General features: G+C 50.4%; 1 protein-coding gene across 7 annotated transcripts in view; it reads left to right on the forward strand.

Annotated features, from left to right (window-relative positions):
• KIAA1671 (KIAA1671 ortholog) overlaps positions 1-24,156 on the forward strand; it is a 202,133-nt gene that overhangs the window by 46,822 nt on the left and 131,155 nt on the right. For all 7 annotated transcript variants that reach the window (XM_072802991.1, XM_072802995.1, XM_072802996.1 and 4 more), the window contains 3 exons: positions 11,797-13,410; positions 15,386-15,473; positions 19,442-22,222. In XM_072802991.1, the coding sequence (XP_072659092.1) occupies positions 11,852-13,410; positions 15,386-15,473; positions 19,442-22,222 (4,428 nt within the window). In that variant the 5' untranslated portion in view covers positions 11,797-11,851. The remainder of the gene's footprint in view (positions 1-11,796; positions 13,411-15,385; positions 15,474-19,441; positions 22,223-24,156) is intronic.

A 24,156-nucleotide genomic window follows, 5' to 3' on the forward strand; every position in this document is an offset into this window, starting at 1 on the left:
AATACCTTGCCCAAAGCAATGGATGGTGAGAGCCATTTATTTTAGAGCTGAGGAGAGACATGATCACACCTTCCTAGGGTTTGAGCTTTGCACATAAGGCAGCTCTTGGGCCAAAATAAGCTAATTCTTCCAGAAATCTGTTTGTACTTGGAGGAATCTTTTTTTTTCTTTCTGAAATGCAATATGCACTTCTCAGCCTCCCTAAAGAGAGAGCATGTTGTGTGCACATCTTTGTGAATCTAGCCGGCATCATGCTGTGTGTTGTGTTGAATCGAGCTTCGGGATTGAGTTTCCTCTGCTGTGAACATCCGTTCCAGGGTTGGGTCTTCCTTCCTGCTCCCTTTTCTACTGCCGGGCTGGATAGGCCTCCAGGCTGGGCCCAGACTCACCTCTCTATGTGAGTTGTTCTAATTGTCCTTGCAAACCTTATAGTCAGGTCTGTGATAATCTGGCCATAAACAAGAGCCAGGAAAGCTACGAGTGAGGGCATGGCCAGCCAGGGGCCCTGGTTTATTGCTCATTAGACATCTTTATTGGGCTTGCCTCCGGGGAGAGGTTGAGAACCCTGACCTCCTAAGCTTTGAATTAAGTCAGCAGGGGATGTGTTTCCCTTAGGTGTGGAAGTCCATACTGCATATATCAAAAGCTCTAAAAAAAGGTCTACATCTTTTGAACCAGTCAGCCCACTTCCAGGCAAAATTTATCTTGGGAAAATAAGTGCATGTGGGTGTTCATTGCAGTGTTTGGTTTTTAATGGTCAACGACTGGCAATATCCTACACATCCTGTAGTGGGGGATGGATTATCTGACGATGAGATACCCACAAAATGGAATGCTCCAGAACCATTGGCAAGGGCTGTGTAGATTGTACAGTTATAGACGTGAAGGATGTTTAGGATAGGTTTTGAAATTAAAAAAAAAAAAAAAAAAAAAAGCAAGTTCCTAAATGGCAGGTCTGATTCCAGTTTAGTTTTGACAGAAAGTTCCCATCTACACTGGAAATGCCCAGGTTGGTGTACATTGGAATGCTGCTGGGGGGTCGGATTTAGGATTATTAAAAACATTTTTGCTCACCTGTATTTGTGAAGTTTTCTATAATTATCATGTGGAGCACCTGAAGAGATCTAGTGGCTGGGCAAGTCTCAGACAGAATGGTGTAGACGTTTTGACTGTTTTGAAGAGGGGATGTCACTTCCTTGAGGGAGTCCAGTCTCAGGGGACTGAATTCTCCACGATCTAGGGCAGGGTTCTACCAAACTCTTTCTGTAAAGGACCACAGAGTAAATATTTTAGGCTTTCTGGGCCATATGGCCTCTGTGGCCACCCCTCAGCTCTGTGTTCATATACCTTGGGAGAAGCTGTACATAAATACAAATAAATGGGTGTGGCTGTGTTACAATAAAGCTTTATTTACAAAAACAGGTGGTGGGCCGGATGTGGCCTGCAGACTGCAGTTTGCCCATCCCTGATTTAGAGAAAAACAAACAAAAAAAGGCAGCTTGATTAATGGCTTCAGCCAGTCCAGAAATAGCACAAATAGTAGGAAGGAACAGGCTAATGAGGATTGAAAAGGCGGATGTTTAAATAAAGGCGTAAAGATAAGGTGAACCATTCTTTCTCCAGATCAGCACTTGCATCTGGCCAGGGGGTGTTGGGCTGAAGCAGTTTGGGTCACGCTTTCCTGTATCTGGTGCTCCAGGGCAAGTTTGGGAAAAGCCTCCTCAACTCTTCCTCTGGATTCCAGAGTCTGGAATGGCGGGTGTGCTGAAAGGGAATCCACTGGAACTTGAACTTGACTCGGAGGTCAAGCCCATGCTAATTAAGGCCGTTCTTAAAGAGATAGTTCACACTTTGGAGGAAACTTCGCTCTCACTACTTTCCTCCGTAGGGGAGTAAGAATTTTATTTAGGGGACACCTGGGTGGGTCAGCCGTTGAGCATTTGGCTCAGGGCATGATCCCGGGGTCCCGGGATCGAGTCCCACATCAGGCTCCCTGCATGGAGCCTGCTTCTCCCTCTGCCTGTTGTCTCTGCCTCTCTGTGTCTCTCATGATTGATGGATAAAATCTTTAAAAAAAAAACCCCAAAAACTTAAAAACAAAAAAGAATTTTATTTAGTCCTTCAACAACCCTTTACGGAGTACTGCTTTTTTATAAGGAATCATGGGGGCCCAGGAGGTTTAGAACACACATCTCAGGATCCAGAGAGCTGGCTCCATGGCAGACGATGCACCAAGCACAGAGAAAAGTGGATAATGCAGCCCCGAAGAGTCTGGGGTTGAGCCAAGTCAGAATGCCAGAATGTTTAAAATCTCGGAGAGGGGGTTCCCTGGGTGGCTCAGCGGTTTGGCGCCTGCCTTCGGCCCAGGGTGTGATCCTGGAGTCCTGGGATTGAGTCCCACATCGGGCTCCCTGCATGGAGCCTGCTTCTCCCTTTGCTTGTGTCTCTGCGTCTCTCTCTCTCTCTCTCTCATGAATAAAGAAATAAAATCTTAAAAAAAAAATCCCAGAGAATTTAGTGACCTCTTGTTCAACATCTTGTTTCATGGAAACTGAGGCTCAGAGGGAGGCAGGGACTTGCCCAAGCTCTCATAGCAAGACAGTGGAGGAACTGAGACCAAATCTAGGGCGAGGGGCGTGCTGTGTGATTTCCATTTTTATGAAATACCCAGAAATGGCAAATCCATGGAGGCAGAAAGTGAGAGTGTAGTGGTTGCCAGAGGCTGGGGGTGGGGAGTGACGGCTTTCGGGATTCCTTTGGGGGTGACAAAAACATTCTGGGGCTCGACAGGTGATGGTGGCACCATGTTGTGAATTTGCCAGGTGCCACTGTGTTGTCTGCTTTGAAATGGGTGAAATGATGAATTTTATGTCATGCAATTTCCACCACAATTAACAACAAAAAAGTAGGATGATGGAATAATTTATCTCCAAACCTGGGTGCTTTAAGAGTGCAAGGGGTCTGCACCAGGTCAGCCAGACTGTGTGGAAAACCATCCTGTTCTGACTCCTGAACCAGTGTTTTGTACTCTCCGATGTGATTTCTGACTTGGGTTAACAAAATGCATGAGTTTTAGAAAGTTGTGCCTCCCAGATTTTCCACCAAGATAGCCCCACATTGCCCCAAGGATGGCCAACGAATAGGCTCACACTGTATGACTGTTTCCCAGTAGCTTTGGGCCTGTGCATATACTGTCTCGTAGGCTGGCACTACCCTCTTTCTCTGCTTGGCTGACTCCTACCAGGTTCATTGAGATGTTACCTCTTCCAGGAAGACGTCCCTGACTACTTCCTTGGGCTTCTACAGCCTCACTTTCTGCTGCCTGTCAGGGCCCCCTACAAATTTTTATGGTCTTTCTTTTCCCCCTTCCTCCACTAGACTGTGTCTGTGACCCACTGTGATCAGGAGTGGGGTCTCCTTCCTTCCCACTGCATTCCCAGCGTGAGGGGGCATGGCCCAGTGTGGACCTTTAACAGAGATTTGCCTAAAGGACACAGGTCTACGTGAACTGCATCACATCACATGGTAGTTAGAGCTTGAGCAGTAGGTTTACTTTACGTTTGTGTTTAGTTTCTTGCTTTAAAAAAAAAAGTGGTAAAATACATACAGCACAGACTTCTCTTAACTGTTTTTAAGTGTACAGTTCAGTGGCATTAAGTACATACACACTGTTGTGCAACCAGCATTACCATTCATCTCTAGAACTTTCTCATCAACTCATACTGAAACTCCATCCCCGTTAAACACTGACTCCCTGTTCCCTTCTACCCCAACACCTGGCCCCCACCGTTCTACTTTCATCCCCATGAATTTGACTATTTGTGCTTTTGTGACTGGCTTATTGCACTTCTCATAATGTCCTCAAGGCTCATCTGTGTTATAACACACATCAGAATATCTTTCCATTTTAAAGTCGAATAATATTCCGTGGTGTGGAGATACCACCTTTTGTTTATTCATCTATCTGTAGACATTTGGGTTGTTTCTACCTTCTGGCTGTTGTGAATAGTGTTGCTTTGAACACTGGTGTGCAAGTATCTGTTCTGGTCTCTACTCTCAGGGGTGGGATGGCAGGGCCATGTGGTAATTCTGTGTTCAGTTTTTGAGGATCTGCCCTCCTGTTTTCCACAGCCTCTGCACCATTTTATATTCCCACAGTGGTGCACACAGGTTCCAGTTTTTCCACATCCTTGCCAACACTGCTTCTGTTCTGTTTTTGTTTTGGTTTTTTGGTTTTTTATGATAGCCATCCTAATGGTTGTGAAGTATCCTTTACATCTGAACATCGTGAAAAGCACTTATTCTCAGGGCATCTGGGTGTCTCTCGGTTAAGTGCCCTACATTTTGGTTTTGGCTCAGGTCATGATCTCAGGGTTCTGGGATCCAGCCCTGCATCAGGCTTGGTGCTTAATGCAGAGTCTGCTTATCCCTCTCCCTCTGCTCCTCACCCTGCCCCTCCTTCTCATAAATAAATAAAATCTTAAAAAAAAAAAAAAAAAAAAAGCACACCTGAAGTCTTCCTTAAAAAAAAAAAAGCAGTTATTCTAGTTAGCCCATGTGGACTTTGGAAGAAATCTGACAGGGAGAAGGGTGGCGTCAGCATAACTCCAGTTGCCCATGGGCAGGTCACTCTGCTCTGGCTTAGTCTTCCTCATCCATAAGCTGGGGTCATAGCAGGACCTGCTTCTGCAGTGGGACAGGATTTTTGTGCCACTCGTAATGTTCTGTGCTGGCTGGACACTGGGAGGTCTGGTCTTGCCTGCTCATGTTGCAATTTTTGTGACGTTTCAAATAGCATACCACCCTGAATCCAGGGGTGGTTATTGCTGTGCCTGTGTACATAAACACTGTAAAGGACATGTTTGTGTAGGTGGCTCTCTCTTCCCTTAGATTTTTTTCCCCGTAGGATAAGATTTTGGAAGCGGGGTTACCAGGAGTGCCTGGGTGACTCGTTTGTACATACAACCTGAAATCTCAGGTCAGGTCATCCTCTCAGGGTTGTGGGACCCAGCCCTGCATTGGGCTTCACACTCAGCATAGAGTCTGCTTGTCCCTCTCCCTCCACCACTACCCCCCTCCCCCAAATAAGTAAGTAAGTAAGTAAATAAATAAAATCTTTGGGCAAAAAAAGAAACAGGGTTACTGAATCAAAAATAAATGCATGTGGGACGCCTGAGTGGCTCAGTGGTTGAGCGTCTGCCTTTGGCTCAGGTCATGATCCTGGGGTCCTGAGATCTGCTCAGGCTCCCTGCAGGGATCTTGCTTCTCCCTCTGCCTATGTCTCTGCCTCTCTTTCTGTGTCTCTCATAAATAAATAAAATCTTAGAAAAAAGAAATAAATGCATGCCTGGGGGTGAATATATTGGAGAAATACACTTGGTTTATAGTCAGAAGATTTCAACCCTAGCTCAGCCCCTCCTTGCCATGTGAGCCGGCTCATTTTCAAAACTGTGTTTTCCTCATCTCTAGAGCGGTGGTAATAATTTGAGAAGTACAGAGTTGTGAATATTAGATGGGAGAAGGCAGAAGGTGCACAGAGTCACATAGTGTGGTGCCTGACTCTTGAGGGAGTCTCAAAAAATAGTGATTGAGAGTGAATATTGCCGATTTGCTTTTATAACGGACACTGGCCTTGGGAGCAGATGAGTGTATCTGTTTCCCCAGAGCCATGGCTAATGGGATGCTCTATTTCCTTCTCTCAGGGATGCTTTCCCTTCAAATACTTTTTTTTTTTTTTTTTTAAAGATTTACTTATGCCGGGAGCCCGACATGGGACTCAATCCCGGGACTCCAGGATCGCACCCTGGGCCAAAGGCAGGCACTAAACTGCCGAGCCACCCAGGGATCCCCTCCCTTCGAATACTTTTCTACACACTGGCTTTATGTCCCTTCTGACGTCAGATCCTGGGGCTACAGTTGTGAACTGGACCCAGGACCCAGAATCACCCCATCTAGCAGAGGAAACAGTCACCACGTATGTGATCAACACCAGGCTAGGGAGAAACAGAGACTTAGATAGCACAGCACAAAGGGGGCACTTGAACCCGCCCTAGGGCAGCAGGGCAGGCTTCCTGGAGGAGGTGGCATTTTGGAGCTCAGGACTGAGGGATGCCTAGGAATTAGTAAGCGGTAGGAAACGGCAGTGTAGAGGCGTGGAGGCACGGAAGAGCATAGGGTGTCTTGTGACCTGTCTAGGGGGTTCATTGTGCTAAAGTAAGTACGTGAGTGCGTGCTAGAGACAGACAGATAGACAGGGCCCGGGTGGGGGGGGGTTATGAAGGGGATCCGGATCCTGCCAGGTCTTAGGGATGGAGTTTGACATGCTTTGCTCTGAACAAGGAGGGGTGGCGCGATGGTGCTTGCGAGTCATAGCCTCACTCTAGTGCTGCGAGAGTAGATTGGAGGAGGCTCCAGCAGACAGGAATGTCAGCGAGGAGGTGGGTTTTCAGTGTCCCTTCTTCATGAAGTTTTCCCGGGCCACTCTCCTTTTTAGGGTCGCTTGTCCAACTTTCTGTGTATCTTGTTTATTTATGTTGTTTATTCCTATCTTCTTGACTGCCGGCTCCGTGGGCACAGGGTTTTCCATGTGTTGTGTTCACTGCTGTGTCCCTAGCGCCCGGCCCAGAGCCTGGTACGTGGTAGGTGCTCAATAATTGTGTATTGGAATGAATGAACGAACGGACAAATGAACGAACGAATGAGCTAGGGCCGTTGCCATGGGGACGGAGAGGAGAGGATGTGGGTACTCCAGTGCCATCAGCCATCGGGCCCCTTCCTTCTGGGGCCCGTGGGTGGACGTTTACTGCAGCCCTGCCCTCCTGGGAGGGACGCGGGCCTGCACTTGGCACCTCCCGCAGGGCGCCACGCAGGGTGGATTTGCAGATTTGGGAGGCCAGGTCACATTCCGGAAGACACTGGAAGGCGTGAGGACTGGCTCACACCCCTCAGCAGATGGTGGCATTCCCGGGAAACGGCACCCAGAGATGGCTGAGTGAATGACTGGTGAGCTCCCAGATCGGATTTAAGGGTGTAATTACGAAAGATCTGCAGCAGCTGTTAGAACGAATCAGCGCCTCTGAATCTGAGAGAAAAGCTGCCAAACTGTTTGGTTCTGAATGGAGGTGCTTCTCTTGCCTTCTCCCTATGTGGTTCGGTCGGGAGGAGGAGGAGGCTGTGAGCCACATGGCTACACCCCCAGCACCAAGCACAGAACCTGGTTTGCAGGACAGTCAGTAGGACGGCGCATGGACAAATGGATGCTCTGCATTGACTCCCGCCGAATGTCCACAATTGTGGGGCCTGGTGCTTCAGTTCCTGGGAAAATGGGTTTCTTTGCAGAAAACTGCAGGGATGCCCGGGTGGCTCAGTGGCTGAGCATCTGCCTTTGGCTCAGGTCCTGATCCCGGGGTCCTGGAATCGAGTCCCACATCGGGCACCACCCCGCAGGGAGCCTGCTTCTCCCTCTGCCTGTGTCTCTGCCCCTCTCTTTGTGTCTCTCATGAATAAATAAATAAAATCTTAAAAAAAGATTCAGGAAATGGGCATTTCAGACATTGCAAAAGCCACTCTGGGAAAGCTAACCTGTAGACCTGGAAGGTTCGGTGGCATGTTCCTGCTGATGCCCTCACTGCTCCAGGTCAGACTGGCATCCTCTGCCCTCTGGCCCACTGTGGCCACAGGCTCCCCGTCTGTCCCTGATGCCGCGCTCTGTGATGGCTCATATAGATACAACCCGAGAGGTGGCTCGCACTCCTCGCCCCCTCTTTCTTCGGGAGCTCTTGTTTTCTTGGCTTTGGCCGATAGTGCTAATGCATTTACAAAGAGTGAGCGAGGCCACACAAGACATAGCAGCTGGCCCCTGTGTGGAGCGAGCTTCTGGAGTGTTTTGGAAGAGACCGACATGTCTTAAATTAAGCATGACATATGTGATGCATTTAAAGTAAGGTTTTAAAGCGTACATTTCAATCAGTTTCCTTGTGTTTTTTATGACAGGTTCAGCGAAACCCTGAGAGTCCTGTGTTTCTAGGTTTGGGAGAGACTTTAAAATGTTCCTTAGCTGTTTATTGTGGTGATTCAAAAACAAAACAAAACAAAACAAAACCAAAACAAAACCAAAAAACGTGTCTCTTTTCCCCCCTTTGTTCACTGATGTATTAATTAATTCGCGGATGCGTTGGTACAGCCATATTTATATACCAGGCATTTGCCAGGCATTTGAAACGGAAACTCAAGAGGAAGCCCAAGATGTGAAGCAGATTACAGATAACAGAGACATTGTTTGGTTACGAGGGGTATGGACCAAGACTCTTCTTTCCCCCTTTACTGCCCTGTGGGATGGCCCCTGAGCTGGGTGGGTTCAAGGATCCCAGAGTAGGGAGACACGCATGTACCGTTGATCCTAATTTGCCAGCGGTTGCTGTGGGTGACTTCCTTCCCCAGGACAAGCTGTGCAGGGAAGCATCCCAGCCACACTTGGGCAGATGAGCTGGCGGCAGGACAGTGAAGGGATAATGTGGTCACAGCAGGTGGCTGACAGCAGGCCTGTTGAGCAGTAGAGCTCCTCCCTATGGTCCAGCAAAACTGGGGGCTTGGGGTGCTCTTGGGGAGGTCAGCAGGTTGAGCTTCCAGCTTAGCTCTTCACAGGGTTTTGTCATCTAGTAGCAATTGACCGTTGGCCACTACCCAGCTTGCCAGAACTGGAGTAACTCTTCCTGTGTCCTAGATTGCTTAGCATCATGAAACTGGTGGTACCTGTCCTTGTTCAGAATCCTTGAAGGGGGACTACCGGGTGGCTCAGTGGTTGAGCGTCTGCCTTCAGCTCAGGGCATGATCCCAGGGTCCTGGGATCGAATCCCACATCGGGCTTCCTGCAGGGAGCCTGCTTCTCCCTCTATGTCTCTGCCTCTATGCCTTTCATGAATAAATAAGTAAAATCTTAAAAAAAAAATCCAAGAAGAGTGGGGAGCAGAAGAATACCTCTTCATTCATCTATTTATTCATTCAACTGTTATTTATGTAATCAACAAGTATGTATTCGGTGCTATTATATGTCAGGCCGCTGTGCTAGCTTCTGGGGACTCTGGATGTCTTCTGGGGGCTTGCCGTTGAAAGGGAGAGACGAGTATAAAGTGAAAGTTCAGGCAGCATTAAATACAACTATGGAGCTATGACGAGTCCTGCCAAGGATGTCTGGTGCTCCATGGACATGTAAGAGGAAGATTGTACCAGGTTGTGTGTGTGTAGTGGTTGGGGGTGGGGAGGATTGCAGAGATGCCTGAGCTCTGTTCTGAGGGCTGGGCCGGTGTCTGTGTGAATGAGAAGGGTATTCCAGCCAGCAGGCACAGCTTGTGCAAAGGCCCTGAGGTGGTGTTTCAGGACCTGGAGCAGATGGAATGTTCAAATACTTCTGAGCCAGGAGAAACAGCTCCCAAATTAGCCAACAACTTGCATTCTCTCGTGTCGCCTCTCAGCCTGGGGAGTCTTCCGGGATCACCATTCCCAATTCTAAGCAGCTAATACTAATCCTGTGCTCCCACATCCCCCTTTATATACCATGGTATTTATTACCTAGAGTTGTAATTGCTGCTGTGTGTGTGTGTGTGTGTGTGTGTGTGCATGTGTGTTTCTTACACAAGACTGTGAGTTCCCTGAACGCAGGGGACTTTTATTGCTCATCTTTGCACACATGGTAGGTGCTCAGTGAACATGTTGCAGAGGAACGGGGGAGATTTCTATTGAGCACCCACCGTGGACTCAGCCCTCTTTATGCTACGATATTGAGAAGCCGAGAGGAGTGTGCGTTTTACAAGCTGGAGATGATGCCAGCGGATGCAGTTGGAGCTTTTGTGCCGTCTGTGCACACACTTCCGGAACTCTGGAGCTTAGGCTGTGGTCCTGTGTCTCTTGAGACCTGCTGAGGCTCAGCCTGGGGGTGTGGTGGGGGACGAGCCCCCACCCCCCACCCGCTCCTGCCACCACAGCAGTGTGCGCCAGCCCCGTTCGCGATGGGACGTGACACCGCTGACTCTCTCAGGCAGGCACACGTCCCCAGCCAGGGCCTGCCAGCTCGGGTAAGTGGGGCCGGAGTGTCCAGGAGGAGGAGGGTGCCAGTGGGCTCTGCCAAGGGATTTCCTCTCCGTGTTTCGGATCCTCTTATTGCTCTGGGTCTCGTGTCCGGGCTATGTGTGTGTCCCAAAGCAGTGTTTCCAGGGGGCCACGGGGACTGGCTTCTAAAGGTGAACGGTCCTGATTTGGGGCAGGACTCGATCTGCCTTCCAACCCTGCCATCGTCCGATTCTCCGATGCTCCGTATCTAGCCCTCTTCGCTGCCTCTAACCCTGTCTAGACAGCGTTCTCCAGTTTGGGGAGAAGAAATCTGTTAGCACCATCGAGCATGTAAGGAAGAGAAAATATCAAAATCTGTCTGCCTTTCTTTCCTGCAGGCTGCCGAGTGAGTCAGAGCCGGGGGCAGCAGAGTGGGGCCCCAGGAAGGGAAGCAGGAGACTCGCGTTTAACTAAAATACCTTCTACTTCATGTCCATCTAGATGGGGGCCCGCAGAGAACACAGGCATGAAGGTGGGGGCAGGGTGGTGGGGGCTGATCCAGAACAGTGACTTGTCTGGCCCTTTCTAAGACCAGAAACGAAAAAAGATAGAATGTTTAAGAAGGCCGCGTTGCATGGGGTGAGGACATGAGGTTGAGTCTGAGCTGTGTGATGCAGGCAAGTCAGGTGACCTCTCTGGGCCCTGACTCTTCATCTTCACAGTGATGGTGATCGCGATAAGCCCCTGCGTCTCAGGGTTGTGCAGGGATTAATATGAGAGGAGGGCTCCTGGCTGGAGAGAACAGAGCTTGTAGCTGGATGCCCAAGGGGCTTGCGCCAGAGCCGCTGCAAAACGGCAGTCTGATGATCATCGCACCCACCTCGTAGGGTTATAAAGAGGATGTGATTTATAAGACACGAAGCGCCTGGCTTACCTTGAGGCCTCACCCGTGGTGAGCCCCCCCCATTAGCCGCTACTCTTCTCATGGAGGCTCTGAAGGCAGCCAGCAGGGAGGGGGTAGGGGTGGGAAGGTGGAGATAAGGGACAATCTCTTGGCGTTGGGGGCTGAGCTTTGGCCTCAGGAGCTACTGACCAACTCTGTGACCTTAAGGACTCCCTAAGGACTTAGGGACTCCTTTCCGCTGCTGCATAAACTGGGGCTGGTCCTCTACCCTCTCTGTGCTTGGTGCTCGGCACAGGGCTGTGAGGAGGGTCAGCGGGGATGCCTGATGTGGGCAGGCCCCAAAATGGGGAATTACTTGGGGAAAACGGGTGAGGGGACGTGAGGATGCCCTCAGCGGGGCTTTTGCTGGGAGTATCAGGTGGATGTTTGGAGTCCGACCTGGTTCAAATGCCGATATTGCCTCTTGCTCTCTAAGTGACATCAGGCCAGCTCCTTGGCCCCTCTGAGCTGGTTTTCTTCTCTATGCAGCAGAGATAATAATCCCTTTTTACCCTGAGAGCTGACCTTGAGATCAGCTGAGTGGGGCCAGTCCTAGACAGTGTCGCACCTTTCCCCACCATTGGGCCTTCAGAGGTGGCCCATCCTCAGAGGTGGCCCATCCAGTCCACTCCCTTTGCCCAGGGCTCTGAGAGGTGGAGAGGCTGGTCCAGGCTTGCCTGGTGAGGTTGGTGGAGAGCTCTGGCCTCCTGGGCCCATTCCCCCCCCTTAACCGCTCTGCTTGGACTCAGACGTTGACTGAGATTTAAATTTACTTATTTTTTTTCCTGTCCTTTGCTTTTCCCTTTCAGTGGTTGCTTCTCTAGCTCAGATGTTCTTAATCCCCATGGATCCAGGACCGTAGCCATGGCGACGCGGGTCGAGGTGGGTTCCTTAACTTCCCTGACAGGAGTGCCGGGCCTCGGCGAGATCGCCAAGGAGGAGACCCTGAAGAGGACCTACTTCGCGCAGCCCGGCGACGCCCCTGGGGCGCCCTCAGCGTTGCTCTTGGAAGGAAAAAGCCCCCTGAGGAGCCCGACCCGCTTGCTCCCGCTGCCCAGACTTGCCCCCAAGCCCTTCTGCAGGGAGAAGGCCCTGGACGTGAAAGCCCCTGTCCCGTCCTCGGGGCCCGGCCCGGCCAGCCCGGCACCTCCCTGTGGGCGCTCCCAGGACCTGGTGGGAAAGGACCTGGGGGACAAGATGCCCGGCCTGGTGGGGCAGGAGGCAGGGAACGGGGAGGGCCTGAGGAGAAGCTCGTCCCTGTTTCACAAGACCACCTTCCTGCGGCCCCGACCCAACACCATGATTGTCTTTGAAACCAGCAAAGCCGGCCCCGCTCTGGGGAAGGGGGTCGGTGAGGGGGCTCGGGAGGCCACCACGGGTGTGTCTCAGGAGCCCACGTCGGGGTCCCGGCCCGAGGTGGCCGCCAAGCCTGCCCTGCCTGCCCGAAAGCCTGGGACCCTTCCCCGGCCGGCCTCCCTGTCGCAGGACACCAGGTCAGCTGCCCCCCAGGGGGAGGCAGGCCCAAGTGAGACTCTGTCGAAGGCCAGCAGCGTGGAGGACACGGGGGACCCCGCTCTGGAGCCCAGGCCTCGCCTGAGGAGAAGGCCCGTGTCGGCCGTCTTCATCGAGTCCATTCAGCCTCAGAAGCCGGGCCCCGGCGGGGCGGCCACTGGGGGCAAAGCGCCCCCGACCCCGCCTGAGAAGACATGGGTGAGGAGGCCCAGGCCCCTGTCCATGGACCTCACAGCCCGGTTTGAGAGCAAAGAGGCCTTGCTGAAGAGGGTGGCGGACGAGGCCACCGCAGGTTCCCCTGTCCAGTGGCGGGGCCCTGAGAGGTCCGACCCGGAGCCCAAAGTGGATGCCGAGTGTTTGGTCAAAGAACACCCTCGCCTTCATGACCCAGACTCGGACTCCCTGGAAGTAGCCAGGAAGACCCGAGAACAGAGGGAGAAGGTGCTTTTTAGGCAGGCGGAGACAGGCAGCCCCAGAACTGCGGGGGGCTCGGCCAGGGGCACCCCCACGGATGAGCAGCAGCCCGGGGAAGAGCAAGCTAAGCCGCTCAGGGAGCCCGAGAGGGCACCCCCGTCCCCCTCACCCAGACCCGGGAGAGAGCAGGACTTGGCTGAGGTCAAGAGCAGAGCAGCTGATGGGGACAGCCGGCTGGAGGGAGCACGGGCCCCCCGGAGCAGCGTCAAGGGGCGCGTCAGCCTGTTTGTGGAGGAGAGCACCTTGACCTCGGCAGCAGAATCTGGGCCCGCACTGGCCGCCCCCGGGCCTCCGCCAGCCGCCCTGGAGCCTGAGAAAGTGGGTGTGAGCGTCCAGGAGCGGATCAAAGGCTGGGCCGCCGAGAGCTCAGAGGCCAAGCCAGAGCCCAGGAGGAAGACCTTCCAGGCACGGCCGCTGTCGGCGGATCTGACCAAACTGTAAGTGGGAACGTGCCACGGGCTTCGCTCAGCCTTGAGCTGCCTCACACCGCTTACCAGAGGCCCCTCGGGAAAGGGAGCCGGGCTCCAGGCTCTGCACTAGGCACCTTACAACCTACATCCCCCTGCACCTCGATGTACCCCCAGCCCCTGAGAGGAGGTGGCCTTAGCTTCTCAGGATAGGAGCTGGGCTGTGGAGACGTAACGCAGCTCCCCTCTGGGTCCAGCTCCTGCCAGCGGTTCCTTTTCCTTTGCGCTTTGCAGTGGGAGGTATTGTGCCCATTTCACAGATGCGGATAGTTGAGGTGAAATACTGCCAGGAAGTCTGGAGCCCCGTGGAATTCCAGCACAGCCTGGGTCTCTGGCTAACCTTGCCTTTCCAGAAGCCTGAGGACGTGACTGTCTGGCCTAAGCCTCCATGCCTGGCCCCCCCAAAATAAAATCCAATGGGTCAAGATAGCTTGAGCAAGACCCTTCCCCCTTTTGAGCCTTGGTTTCTTTGTCTTTAAAACGGAAACCTTCCTGGAAGGATTAAGGCAGACTCATAGATAATGCTGTGACTCACTCTGCCCAAAGGAAGCCGTCACAACGTTGTAGCTCCAAATGATATTATGAATCCTGCTAGTGGATGGTTTTCTAAGCTCGGCTGGCCTCTGACATCTCTTTGCTCCTTTGTTTTCCTGGCTTCCCAGCTACAACAGGGAGATGCCACTGGGTGTGTCCACCAGCTTGTTAATGACATGCGTGCCACTGACATACTCTTGTCAGGTCGGAGCTCCCAGAGGCCACCTCTGGGCAGACTGCCCTTGGGAACCAGGACAGCCAGCTGGCCAGGGTGAGACCAGTGCCTCTGAGTATTTAGGATCATCTGGAAAAAAATGCCGAGGCCTAGGGCATACCCCCACCCCACCCCCTGTCCCCCTGCCCCAAGATTCGGACTTAGTCTGGGGAGGGGGCTCATATCTTGGTCTTTTATAAAAGCTTCCCAGGTGATTCTCATGTGCAGCCAGGCCCAAGTTAAGGTAACAGAGAAAGAGGTGTCCCATGCCAGGGACCTCACACACCTTATCCTGTGTCCTCCTAGTGCCTTGGGTTATTCTCATTTGACAGATGGGGAAACTGAGGCTTGAGTTTGGAAATAACTCCTCCAAGGCCTCATGCCTCCCAGGAGGCAGACTCTGGAGGATTGTAGAGTGGGACATGGTTAAGTGGTTTATTTCTCTCCCCTCCCTTGTCTCTGTAGCCCCCAGCCCCAAATTCATCTTTAGGGATCCATTCCAGGGAGCCCTTCAGAGATGGGAACATTCTAGCACCAGAACACCCTTTCTTTCTCTTCCCCTTGGCAAGTGAAGAAACTGAGGCCCAGAGAAGGGCAATGATTTGGCCAAGGTTACCCAGAGAAGCAGAAACAGGCCTGTGCCCCCACACATTCCATGACAGCCCACCGCCCCCGAGTCCCATGGCAGGTCTGTGGTGGGGTGGTTGTTGTGCCTGGGGTTGCTAACAACAACCATTAATTATCCCTCCTGGGGCATCTTTACTCTTCCCTGAACGCCCTCACATAGCTATTAGGGCCTTGGGTAGCCTCTTATCTGCCCTACAAAAGATGATGGGGAGGTGTTAATTATCCCCGTTTTATAGATGAAGAGACAGAGGCTCAGGTGAGGTCACAAGCATGACCCAAGCTCCTGAAGTGGGGAGGCAGTTAGAGCTGGGACTAGCATTCAGGTCTCTTCACCCAAGCCTGGGGCTCCTGCCATCCAATGATGCTGTGTTTAAGGTAAGCTGTCCCCTCTGGGCCCTTCTTGATTTGGCAACTGGAGAGGACACATCTTTTCTCAAAGCAAACCAGGCAATGTTCCTTTGTTGATTTTAATGCTGACCTCACTCCTGGTTCCTGAGCTAGTTGCAGGGTGTGGGCTGGAGGGAGTCACAGATTCTGGTCCCATACAAGTAACGTGGATCTCTGTACCAGGTTTTCAAGTCCAGCATCGAGCAATGATGTCAGATACGAGAAGTGTTCTGAGTTGAGTGGTGAACTTCCTAAGGAACCTGGGGAAAAGGTAAGGAAAGAGTCCTGTGTGTGGCACATCTTGTTTTCCAGTGGGTAGCTTTAGTGACTAGAAAAAGAGCTGTTGTGATCTACAAGACCCAGAAAAGAATTAGAAGCCTCTCATGAAGCACTTTTCAAGTCCCTTTTGGGTTTGTGATTCTGCTCTCCTTAGTGTTAAGTATTATTTACAAATGTCATTGCCAGGTTGTATTTATTTTTTCCTGTGCATAGAGGAAGAGGGACCTGGCTTTCGTAGGTACGAACACCTGCTTTATTAAGAAATTAAAATTTAGGTTTAAAACTGTTAATAGTAACTCCCTGTGTTTCCCTTATCAGGGTCCTTGTTCCCTTCCCTACCTTAGCTCATCACCTAGCAGTAGCAGAATGAGGGAAAAATACCAGCAACTAAATTGCTTGAAAGTATTTTTACTTAATCCATTTAACAAGGAAAAGCTCATAAAATAACCACTAGGTCTGACCCATTTGTGGTTGATGCTTCGTGCAGAGTTTTAATTCTTTTTTTTTAAACAGCATATATATGAGTTTTGAAACTATATCACCATCACGATACTGAACATCTCCGGCACGTGCAAGTTTCTTTTTTTGTAGCCACCCTTGTCCCCTCCTCCTACCCCCAAACAGCCACTGATCTGCTTTCTGTTATTCTAGACGAGTTTGCATTTTGTAGGTTTTTTTCTAGATTTTTCTATAAATGCAACCAGTGCTTTTTTTTTTTTTTTGATCTGTCTTCTTTCACCCAGAATAATTATTTTGAGATGTGTCATATCGTGTCCATGTGTGTATCAATAGTTTATTCCTTTCTGTAGCTGGGTTGCATTCCATTGTGTGGGCAGACATGATCTGTTTATCCATTTGGCCTGTTAATGGATGTTTGGGTTGTTTCCTGTTTTGGGGGGCCTTTGCATGTAAAAGAGCTCTGAACATTTGTGGGCAAGGCTTTGTAGGGACATCTATTTTCTTTTCTCTTGGGTAAATGCCTAGGAATGGCTGGATGGTATGGTAGGTGGAGGTTTCACTTTTTAAGACACGTATGCAGACTTTTAAACACCAGAGCTTGTTGGCAAGCCCACTTGTACACTGTGAGCTGGATCCGAGGGGCAGTGCCCACCACTCCTGAGGTGGGGTTTTCCCTGCTTTTTGTCCTTGGATGTTCTGAAACACTTCTTTGAAAATGGTGGAGAGAGGGTCCCATTGAAGTAAAAGCCTCTTATATTCGCATTAAAATGGTGTAGTGGTAACAAGAACCGAAAGGACCATGTGAAGCAAGTGGGACAAAGTGCTGGTTGTCATTGAATCTAGGGGATGGGTTGAGGTGAATTTATTATTTTCTCTCTACTTTTGTATATGTTTGGAAAACTTTTAAGAAATGAAAGTTAATAAAGGAACCCTTCCTTGCTTTATTTATTATTTGAGATTACAGAGATTTGATCTCTGTAAATAGATTTTTCTTTTGGTAATTCTTTTTATTGTAGTAAAAGACACATAACACGAAATATACAATTTTAATTTGTTTTTGAGAACAGTGAATATATTTTTAAATTTAAAAATAATCTTTCTCAGGGTGCCTGAGTGGCTCTCTTGGTTAAGCATCTGCCTTCAGCTCAGGTCATGATCTCAGGGTCCTGGGATGGAGTCCCACATCAGACTCCCCGCTCAGCAGGGAGTATGCTTCTCCCTCAGTCCCTCCCCCAGCTCACACTTGCTCTCTCTCTCTCTCAAATAAATAAATAAATAAAATTTAAAAATGTATATATACACACATACACACATATATGAAAATATACACACACAATACTAGGAGAAAGTTCCAGAACATTCTTCAAAGATACACTCCTCCCCATTGATAACAGCTGTTATCCAGGAAGGGCACTGGTAGTAGAATATTTGAAGTCTCAAAAGGACTTGAGCTTTGTCTTGTTTAGAAAGAATGGATTCAGGAGCACCTGAGTGGCTCAGTGGTTGAGTGTCTGCCTTTGGCTCAGGGCATGATCCCAGGGTCCTGGGATCGAGTTCTGCATCAGACTCCTTGCAGGGAGCCTAATTCTCCCCTTGCCTATGTTTCTGCCTCTCTCTGTGTGTCTCTCATGAATAAATAAATAAAATCTTAAAAAAAAAAGAGAAGAGAATGGATTCATACATTATGTATGCAAATTTTATGTAATAAAATGTGAGTCAACACTTTAAATGAAAATAGCTTTTGAATTCTTTAATGGCATTCCATCATCTGCAGTAGAGATTGGCAAACTGTAGCTCTGTGTGTATCCTAATTATTTTATTTTATTTTTATTTAAGATTTATTCATTTTTTTCTGAGAGAGATCATGAGTGGGGGTGAGGAGGGGCAGAGGGAAAGGCAGACAAGCAGATTCCCTGCTGAGTGGGGAGCCCAAGAGAAACACAGGGGGCTCCATCCCAGGACCCTGAGGTCATGATCTGAGCTGAAATCAAGATTTGGACACTCAACAGATTGAGCCACCCAAGCACCACATCCTAACAATTCTAAAGTGAATAATTCAGTGACATTAAGTGTATTCTCAGCATTATACAACCACCACCACCATCTCGTTCCAGAATTTATTTATTTTTATTTATTTTTTAAAATGTAAGTAATCTCTACACCCAGTGTGGGGCTTAAACTCATGACCTTGAGGTTAAGAGCCACATGCTCTTCTGACTGAGCTATCCAGCTGCCACCAGAATTTTTTATCACTCCAAATGGAAATCTTAGCTAGTCATTCACTTCCCGTCTTCCACCTGTGGCCTCTGACAACCACGAATCTACTTTCTATCCCCATAGACCTGCCTGTTCTGAGTTCCATATAAGTGGAATTACAAAACATGTATCCTTTTATGTCTGGCTTCTTTCAATTAGCAGAATATTGCTTTCAAGGTTCATCTATGTTGGAGCATGAATCGGTATTTTGTTCCTTTTTATGGTTGAATACGATCCCATTGTATAGATAGGCCATGATTTGTTTATCTGTTCTTCTGCAGGTAGGCATTTGGGTGATTTCTAGCTTTTGAAGATTGTGAAGTGTACTGCTGTAGACATAGGTGCACACACACACACAAAAAGACATAGGTGCACAATTTTTTGTGTGAACCCCTCTTTTCACTTCTTTTGGGTATCTACCCAGGAATGGGATTGGTGGGTTAGATGATGGTTTCCTTAACTTGTTGAAGGAGACTTCTTTCTAGATTAAGTAGACATCTTTATAGATTAAGAAATGACTAAGTAATACTATAAAACCGAACAGAACTGAGTGTGTAAGAGGGAAAGCGATGTTCTCCTCATTCCTTCCTCCTCCCCTCACTCCCTTCCTGACAGTTTGATTTGTATCTTTTCTCCACTGTGTATCTACATGTATATACACATACACACACAGTTGTTGAGAAATGGTATTGTTTTATAAATACACTGTTCCACAGTCTGCTTTTCTCTCGCCCACACTACAGTATTTTATGTGTTGTTAGAGGTGACATGAGGACCCTCTCCGCTTCTGTGGATGCAGGTGCCCTGTGGCATTCCATTGTCTGAATTATGTCAGAGCTCATTTGGCCTGTGCCCCACAAATGGGCATTTAGGTTATTTCTGTGTCGGTTTGCTTTCTCTCTTTGCAGTGCTCCCCTAGCACTCTTGTTTATCCAGACTTGGGCATCTGAAGCAAAAAAGAATCTTGGGAGGAAATTGGCCAGATTAAAAGGAAAATGAGTATTTTAAGATCATGACATGAATGCTGAACTGTTCAAAAGTTGTACCCATTTATGTCCTTGCCAACAGTACCCAAGAGTGTTCATTTTCTCACATCCTCACCCACACTGGGTGTGTTCAGTCTTTAGAATTTTATGGTATCTTATGGTTTGATTTTAAAATCAGCTGTTTTGATCAGCTCACCTCTTCCTTTCTCTTTCAAATCCCTTAACGTAAATTGGATTGTTTCTTTTTTTTTTTTTCCAGCAAAAGGAAGGGCATGGTGTGGATGGAACATCCGTTCCAAGAAGCCCCTGGAAGCCTGGGACGCTCCGGGAGAAGTCTAGGCAGACAGAGCGGAAAGACGGTTCTAACCAAGTCCCTGTCAACTATCGAGGGGAAAGCTCGGTGGGAGCTCTGAACCCTTCTGACAGCACTCCAGAAGATGATGGAAGCTTCCAGACCGTGTGGGCTACTGTGTTTGAGCATCATGTGGAGAGACACACAGTGGCTAACCAGTCAGGACTTCGTCCCTCGGCCACACCCCCCAGAGATGTGGCGGATGCCCGTGTCTCAGAGCTCAAACCCAGGCCTGAGAGAGGCTCTTGGCTGGGGAGGGATCTGCCAGAAAAGACGAACCTCACAAAACAGAACTCCAGATGGGTTGAGAATCCCAGTACAGAGAAATGGGGATGGACCGCCCTTTCAAATGGTGAACCCAAACAGTATCACGTGCCCCTCTCAGAAGAGTACTCTTTGGATGAAAAACACAGTAAAAATTCTCCCCTATCCCAGAAGGTCGAGCCCAAGTATGACATCATGCACACCGTGGGCAACCGGGCGCACAGTGAGGCCGTCTCCACGGCGTTAGAGGAAAAAGCCATGACCCTGCGAAGCAGCAGGTCTCACCTCTCACCGAAGGGGAGGCAGCAGTCCCATGAGGTCACCCCTGCTGACCCAGAGTGCAGGCTGGAAGGTCAGGTTGGGTCTGTCCAAAGGGTCAGTTTGATTTGGGAAGCCCGAGGGTTTCATGAAGCGAGTGGGCCAAAGCCTGACTCCCGAGAGCCAAAGGACACGTTTGGGAGCAATAGCCTGTCACCCAAGTGGGCAGGTGGGGTGACCATGAACTGGCACAAAGCCACCTTGGTGGCCAGTGAAGAGAAAGGCTCAGATTTGAACTCTGAGGGCAACAGTGAGCGCTCAGCCAGGCCCTGCGGTCCCGAAGTCACCTCGGGGAGGGCCATCCAGGCTGCTGTCCGGGAGGCCCCGCATGTGGGGCCTGGTATGGCCAGAACCTGGTCAGGAGGCTACAGCTTTGCAGGAGGAAGGGCTCCCCACCGGGGGTGCCCTCTGGATGAGCCCTCTGACTTCCGAGCACAGCCGCGTGCAGAAGTGCGGGTGCAGAAGGGGCCCCTAGTTGTGGCTGCCAGTGAGGGCAAACCACCACCGGCCCAGGCGCTGGAGCCTGAGGCCAAGATGCGGAAGGCGGGCCCTATGGACCAGAGATTCGAGAGGTGGCGGCGGAGGACGTTGCCCCATGACGTGAAGTTTGATGAATTCAGCTTCCTGGGCCCAGAAAACTCTTGGAAGGTGGAGCAGAGACAAACTGAACCTTTGAGCCCCACCACCAGTGCCTTAAGAAAACCTGAGCCATCCCACAGTAGGGTGGAGACGCAGGAGGTGAGCCCTGGTGCTTCACAGGACCAGACTCGGCCAGCAGTGAAGCAAGGGTCCTCTTTGGAACCCAGGGCGACATTTTTTGCGGTGACGTATCAGATTCCTGATACTCAAAAAGCAAAGAGTGTTGTTAAGTCAGGGCCTGAAAACTTGACAGAACATTCTAGAAAAATAGTCCCACCTCCTTCTCCTCATTCTCGAACATCTGCCTTGGTTTCTCTTAACCACGAAGAGCCACTGGAGGCCAAGGGGAGTAACAACTGGTCTAAGGGCACAGAGCGGGACGGCACAAGCTATTCAAAACCTCTGAAGCCAACAGACCGCCCATCGCCTCTTGGGGACAGGGTTCTGGATGCTTCTAGTGAAAGAATCATGGGTGCTGATGCTTTATGGGTCCATTGGGGACCAGAAGATGGCTCTGGTTTTCAGAGTGGGAGCAGGACATCCCCGAGCAATGCCCCCAAAACACCCCCGGCTTCCAGAAGTCACCCAGAAGCCAGCGATCTCCTCATCAGAAGGGACACCGAAGTGATCAGCGTGAAGGTCCCAGGTAAAGTCAAAGATGGCTACAGATCCAGCGTGCTGGACATCGACGCCCTGATGGCGGAGTACAAGAAGCAGGAGGTTCAGGAGCGGGTGGAGGGTACACCTGCAGCGCCCAGCGGCTCAACTCAGGAGAGGCCAGGCCAGCAAGGCAGGCTAGAGCCGAGAAGGAGGAGCTGGAAGGAGAGGTCCGAAGCCGAGGGTGTCCGGACACAAGCCAGTTTTGCTGAAGCAAACCACAGTTCTTCTCTCGGCTCAGGCAAGCAGCCGGCAGAGACCCCAGGGGCAGCCGCGAACACCAGATTCAGCCCTCCTCTGTGGGCTCTGCCCCTCTCGGCTCCTTCTGAAAAATATCCAGGGGCCTCTTCTGGTCCCAGGAGAAAAGTTTCGGGAATCCCCGAGGATGACAGAAAGGACTTTGTTAGTAAACATCAGAGTGCAAACTATCAGAACTACCCAGCCGAGTCCAAGCCCACTCCCTGGGAAGATCTGGGTGGTGGGGCCTGCGTTTTGGCCAGATCCTCTCCCACTGACCAGAAGAAAGGGACCCCAAGGAAATCCGTCGGGAGGGGAGAGGAGGGCAGTGCCGTCCAGTGGGGTGATCACCCGTATGACTGCGGCAGGCCACTGCTGGATGTCAAGAGGGCCTATTCGGAGAAAGGCCCCTCTGCCAAAATCCGGGAGGGCCTGTGTGTCATGCAGGAAGCCAGAGAGAGAAGGCAAGAGCAGCCCAAAGGGAGGTCCAGCCTCTCCGGAGACAGTTCTGAGGCCAAGGAAACCAGAATGGGGCCCTGCCGGTGGGAGTCGGGGACTCGAGACAGTTTAAAGGTGAGTAGGAAGGCTGCGTCAGTTTTGTAAAACGTTGATTAAGATATAGGCCAGGGCTCTCAACCTCCCATACCCTGGGGGCCGGGTGGGTATGTAAATAAATGGAGTCAGACCGAGTGTGGGACTCTAGGGAGTGGGGAGGGGGGGGATTGGGGCAAATAGCCCATTTCCTGTGGGAGGGGGGAAGGGTAGCTGCTGCTCACTTCCAGCTGCTTTTTGATGTCCAGGGGCCACCAGTTTGAAAGCTCTGGCCTAGAGTGATGATAATCATACATGTATGGAGCACCCACTGCCTGTTCCTGTGTATTGTATCAGGTTCATTATCGTGTCCCTAATATTCAGCATAATGTGTGACATTTTGTGAACCTGCAAGGAATACTTGTTGAATGAGTGAATGAGCCATCTTCTGTGAGTCTCATGACAAGCCCTCTTTTGTGGGATTGTTGGTAGTTTGGGTTGCCATAGAAGCAGACCCTTGCAAGTGGTTGTTTTATTTTTATTTTTTAAGATTCTATTTATTTATTATTTTTTTTGAGAGCAAGAAACAGCACGTGTGAGAGGGCACGAGTAGGGGGAGAAGCAGAGGGAGAAGCAGACTCCCCACCGAGCACAGAGCCCAACGTGGGGCTCCATCTCACGATCCTGAGATCGTGACCTGAGCCAAAAATCAAGAGTTGGACGCTTCACTGACTGAACCACCCAGGTGCCCTGCAAGTGGTTGTTTTAGGAAGTGCTCCCTGGCGGGGTCCCCAGTGGAGAAGTGATGCAGGGAATGAGAGGCTGGTGATGAAGGTGCCCCTCTGGGCATTTGGGGCTCATTCTCGCTGGAGTCCTCTGGAGGTAGCATAGATCACCCCTGACTTGTCCTGTCCAATGGGCAAGGAACCTGGAGTATTTATTTTCCAGTTCCCTTCTGCCGTCGCCTGAGGCTACTTCTGAGGCTGTCAACATTCAGACTCTTCCATCCTGGCTGGTGCCATGCTCGGTGGTGGAGAGGACTCCTCACACAGCAGGACACCATTGCCACTGGCATGTACTTGAGCATGGGGCAGGGCGCCCACAATGTCTGCTGCAGATGTGATCTTTTTGTACAGATGGAAAAACTCCCAAGCCCAGAGAAGTTAAATAACTTGTCTCAGGTCACACAGCACCACATGGCAACCTAGTGTTTGAACCCAGGTCTGGCTAGATACACAGGCTTTCCAGTAGCTACTCTGTGGTAAATGGGAACCTTGAAGATGGGGAAAAAATCTGAGTATAAATCCCCCTATGCCTCTCTTGCATATCCTCAGCATCCTCCTATCCCACTGGTACTTAGCTTCTTTTCTGGTCCAAATTCATAGAGTTTCTTTCTGGAAATACAAGCAAATAGGAACACACATTCTTATTTTTGCCTCTCTTTTCCATCAAAGAGAGCATCCTCTGTAGGGACTGCAACTTTGGTTGCATATGGGAGTAACCCACCTCTGTCCCTTAGACTGAGTGGTGAAGGGCAAACCCTTCCCCTGAGGGCCCGAGCCTCATCTATCTCATCTGGAAAAAGAAAGTAGAGGGTCCGGCCTGGACAGGGACATTGTAGAAGCAAAACCGTGGGATGATGTCAATAAAGGTCACGACACAAAGGGTCAGCGAAGGCTTTTCGGGTACTGCGTCCAGTCTCCACTCTGCCGCTCACCAGCTGTGTGCGAGACAGTCACTTTGCCTCCCTGGGCCTCAGGTGCCTCACCAGCATTGACAGAAGTTTCTGCCCGGGCGGCTCTGTGGGTAGGCTGAATGGAGATGCAGCGTGGATCGAGCACCCAGTGCGTAGGAGCGCAGGGCCAGACTGTGGGTTTGCCCATGCGCTGCCCCAGGAGGGGCTCACGAGGCTGTTCTTGTGGGAACAGCGGGAGAGGGGAGAGGACAAGGAAATGTGACACTGAATCTATCCACCA

This window comes from Canis lupus, chromosome 27 (assembly GCF_048164855.1).
Source record: "Canis lupus baileyi chromosome 27, mCanLup2.hap1, whole genome shotgun sequence".
NCBI lineage: Eukaryota > Metazoa > Chordata > Mammalia > Carnivora > Canidae > Canis > Canis lupus.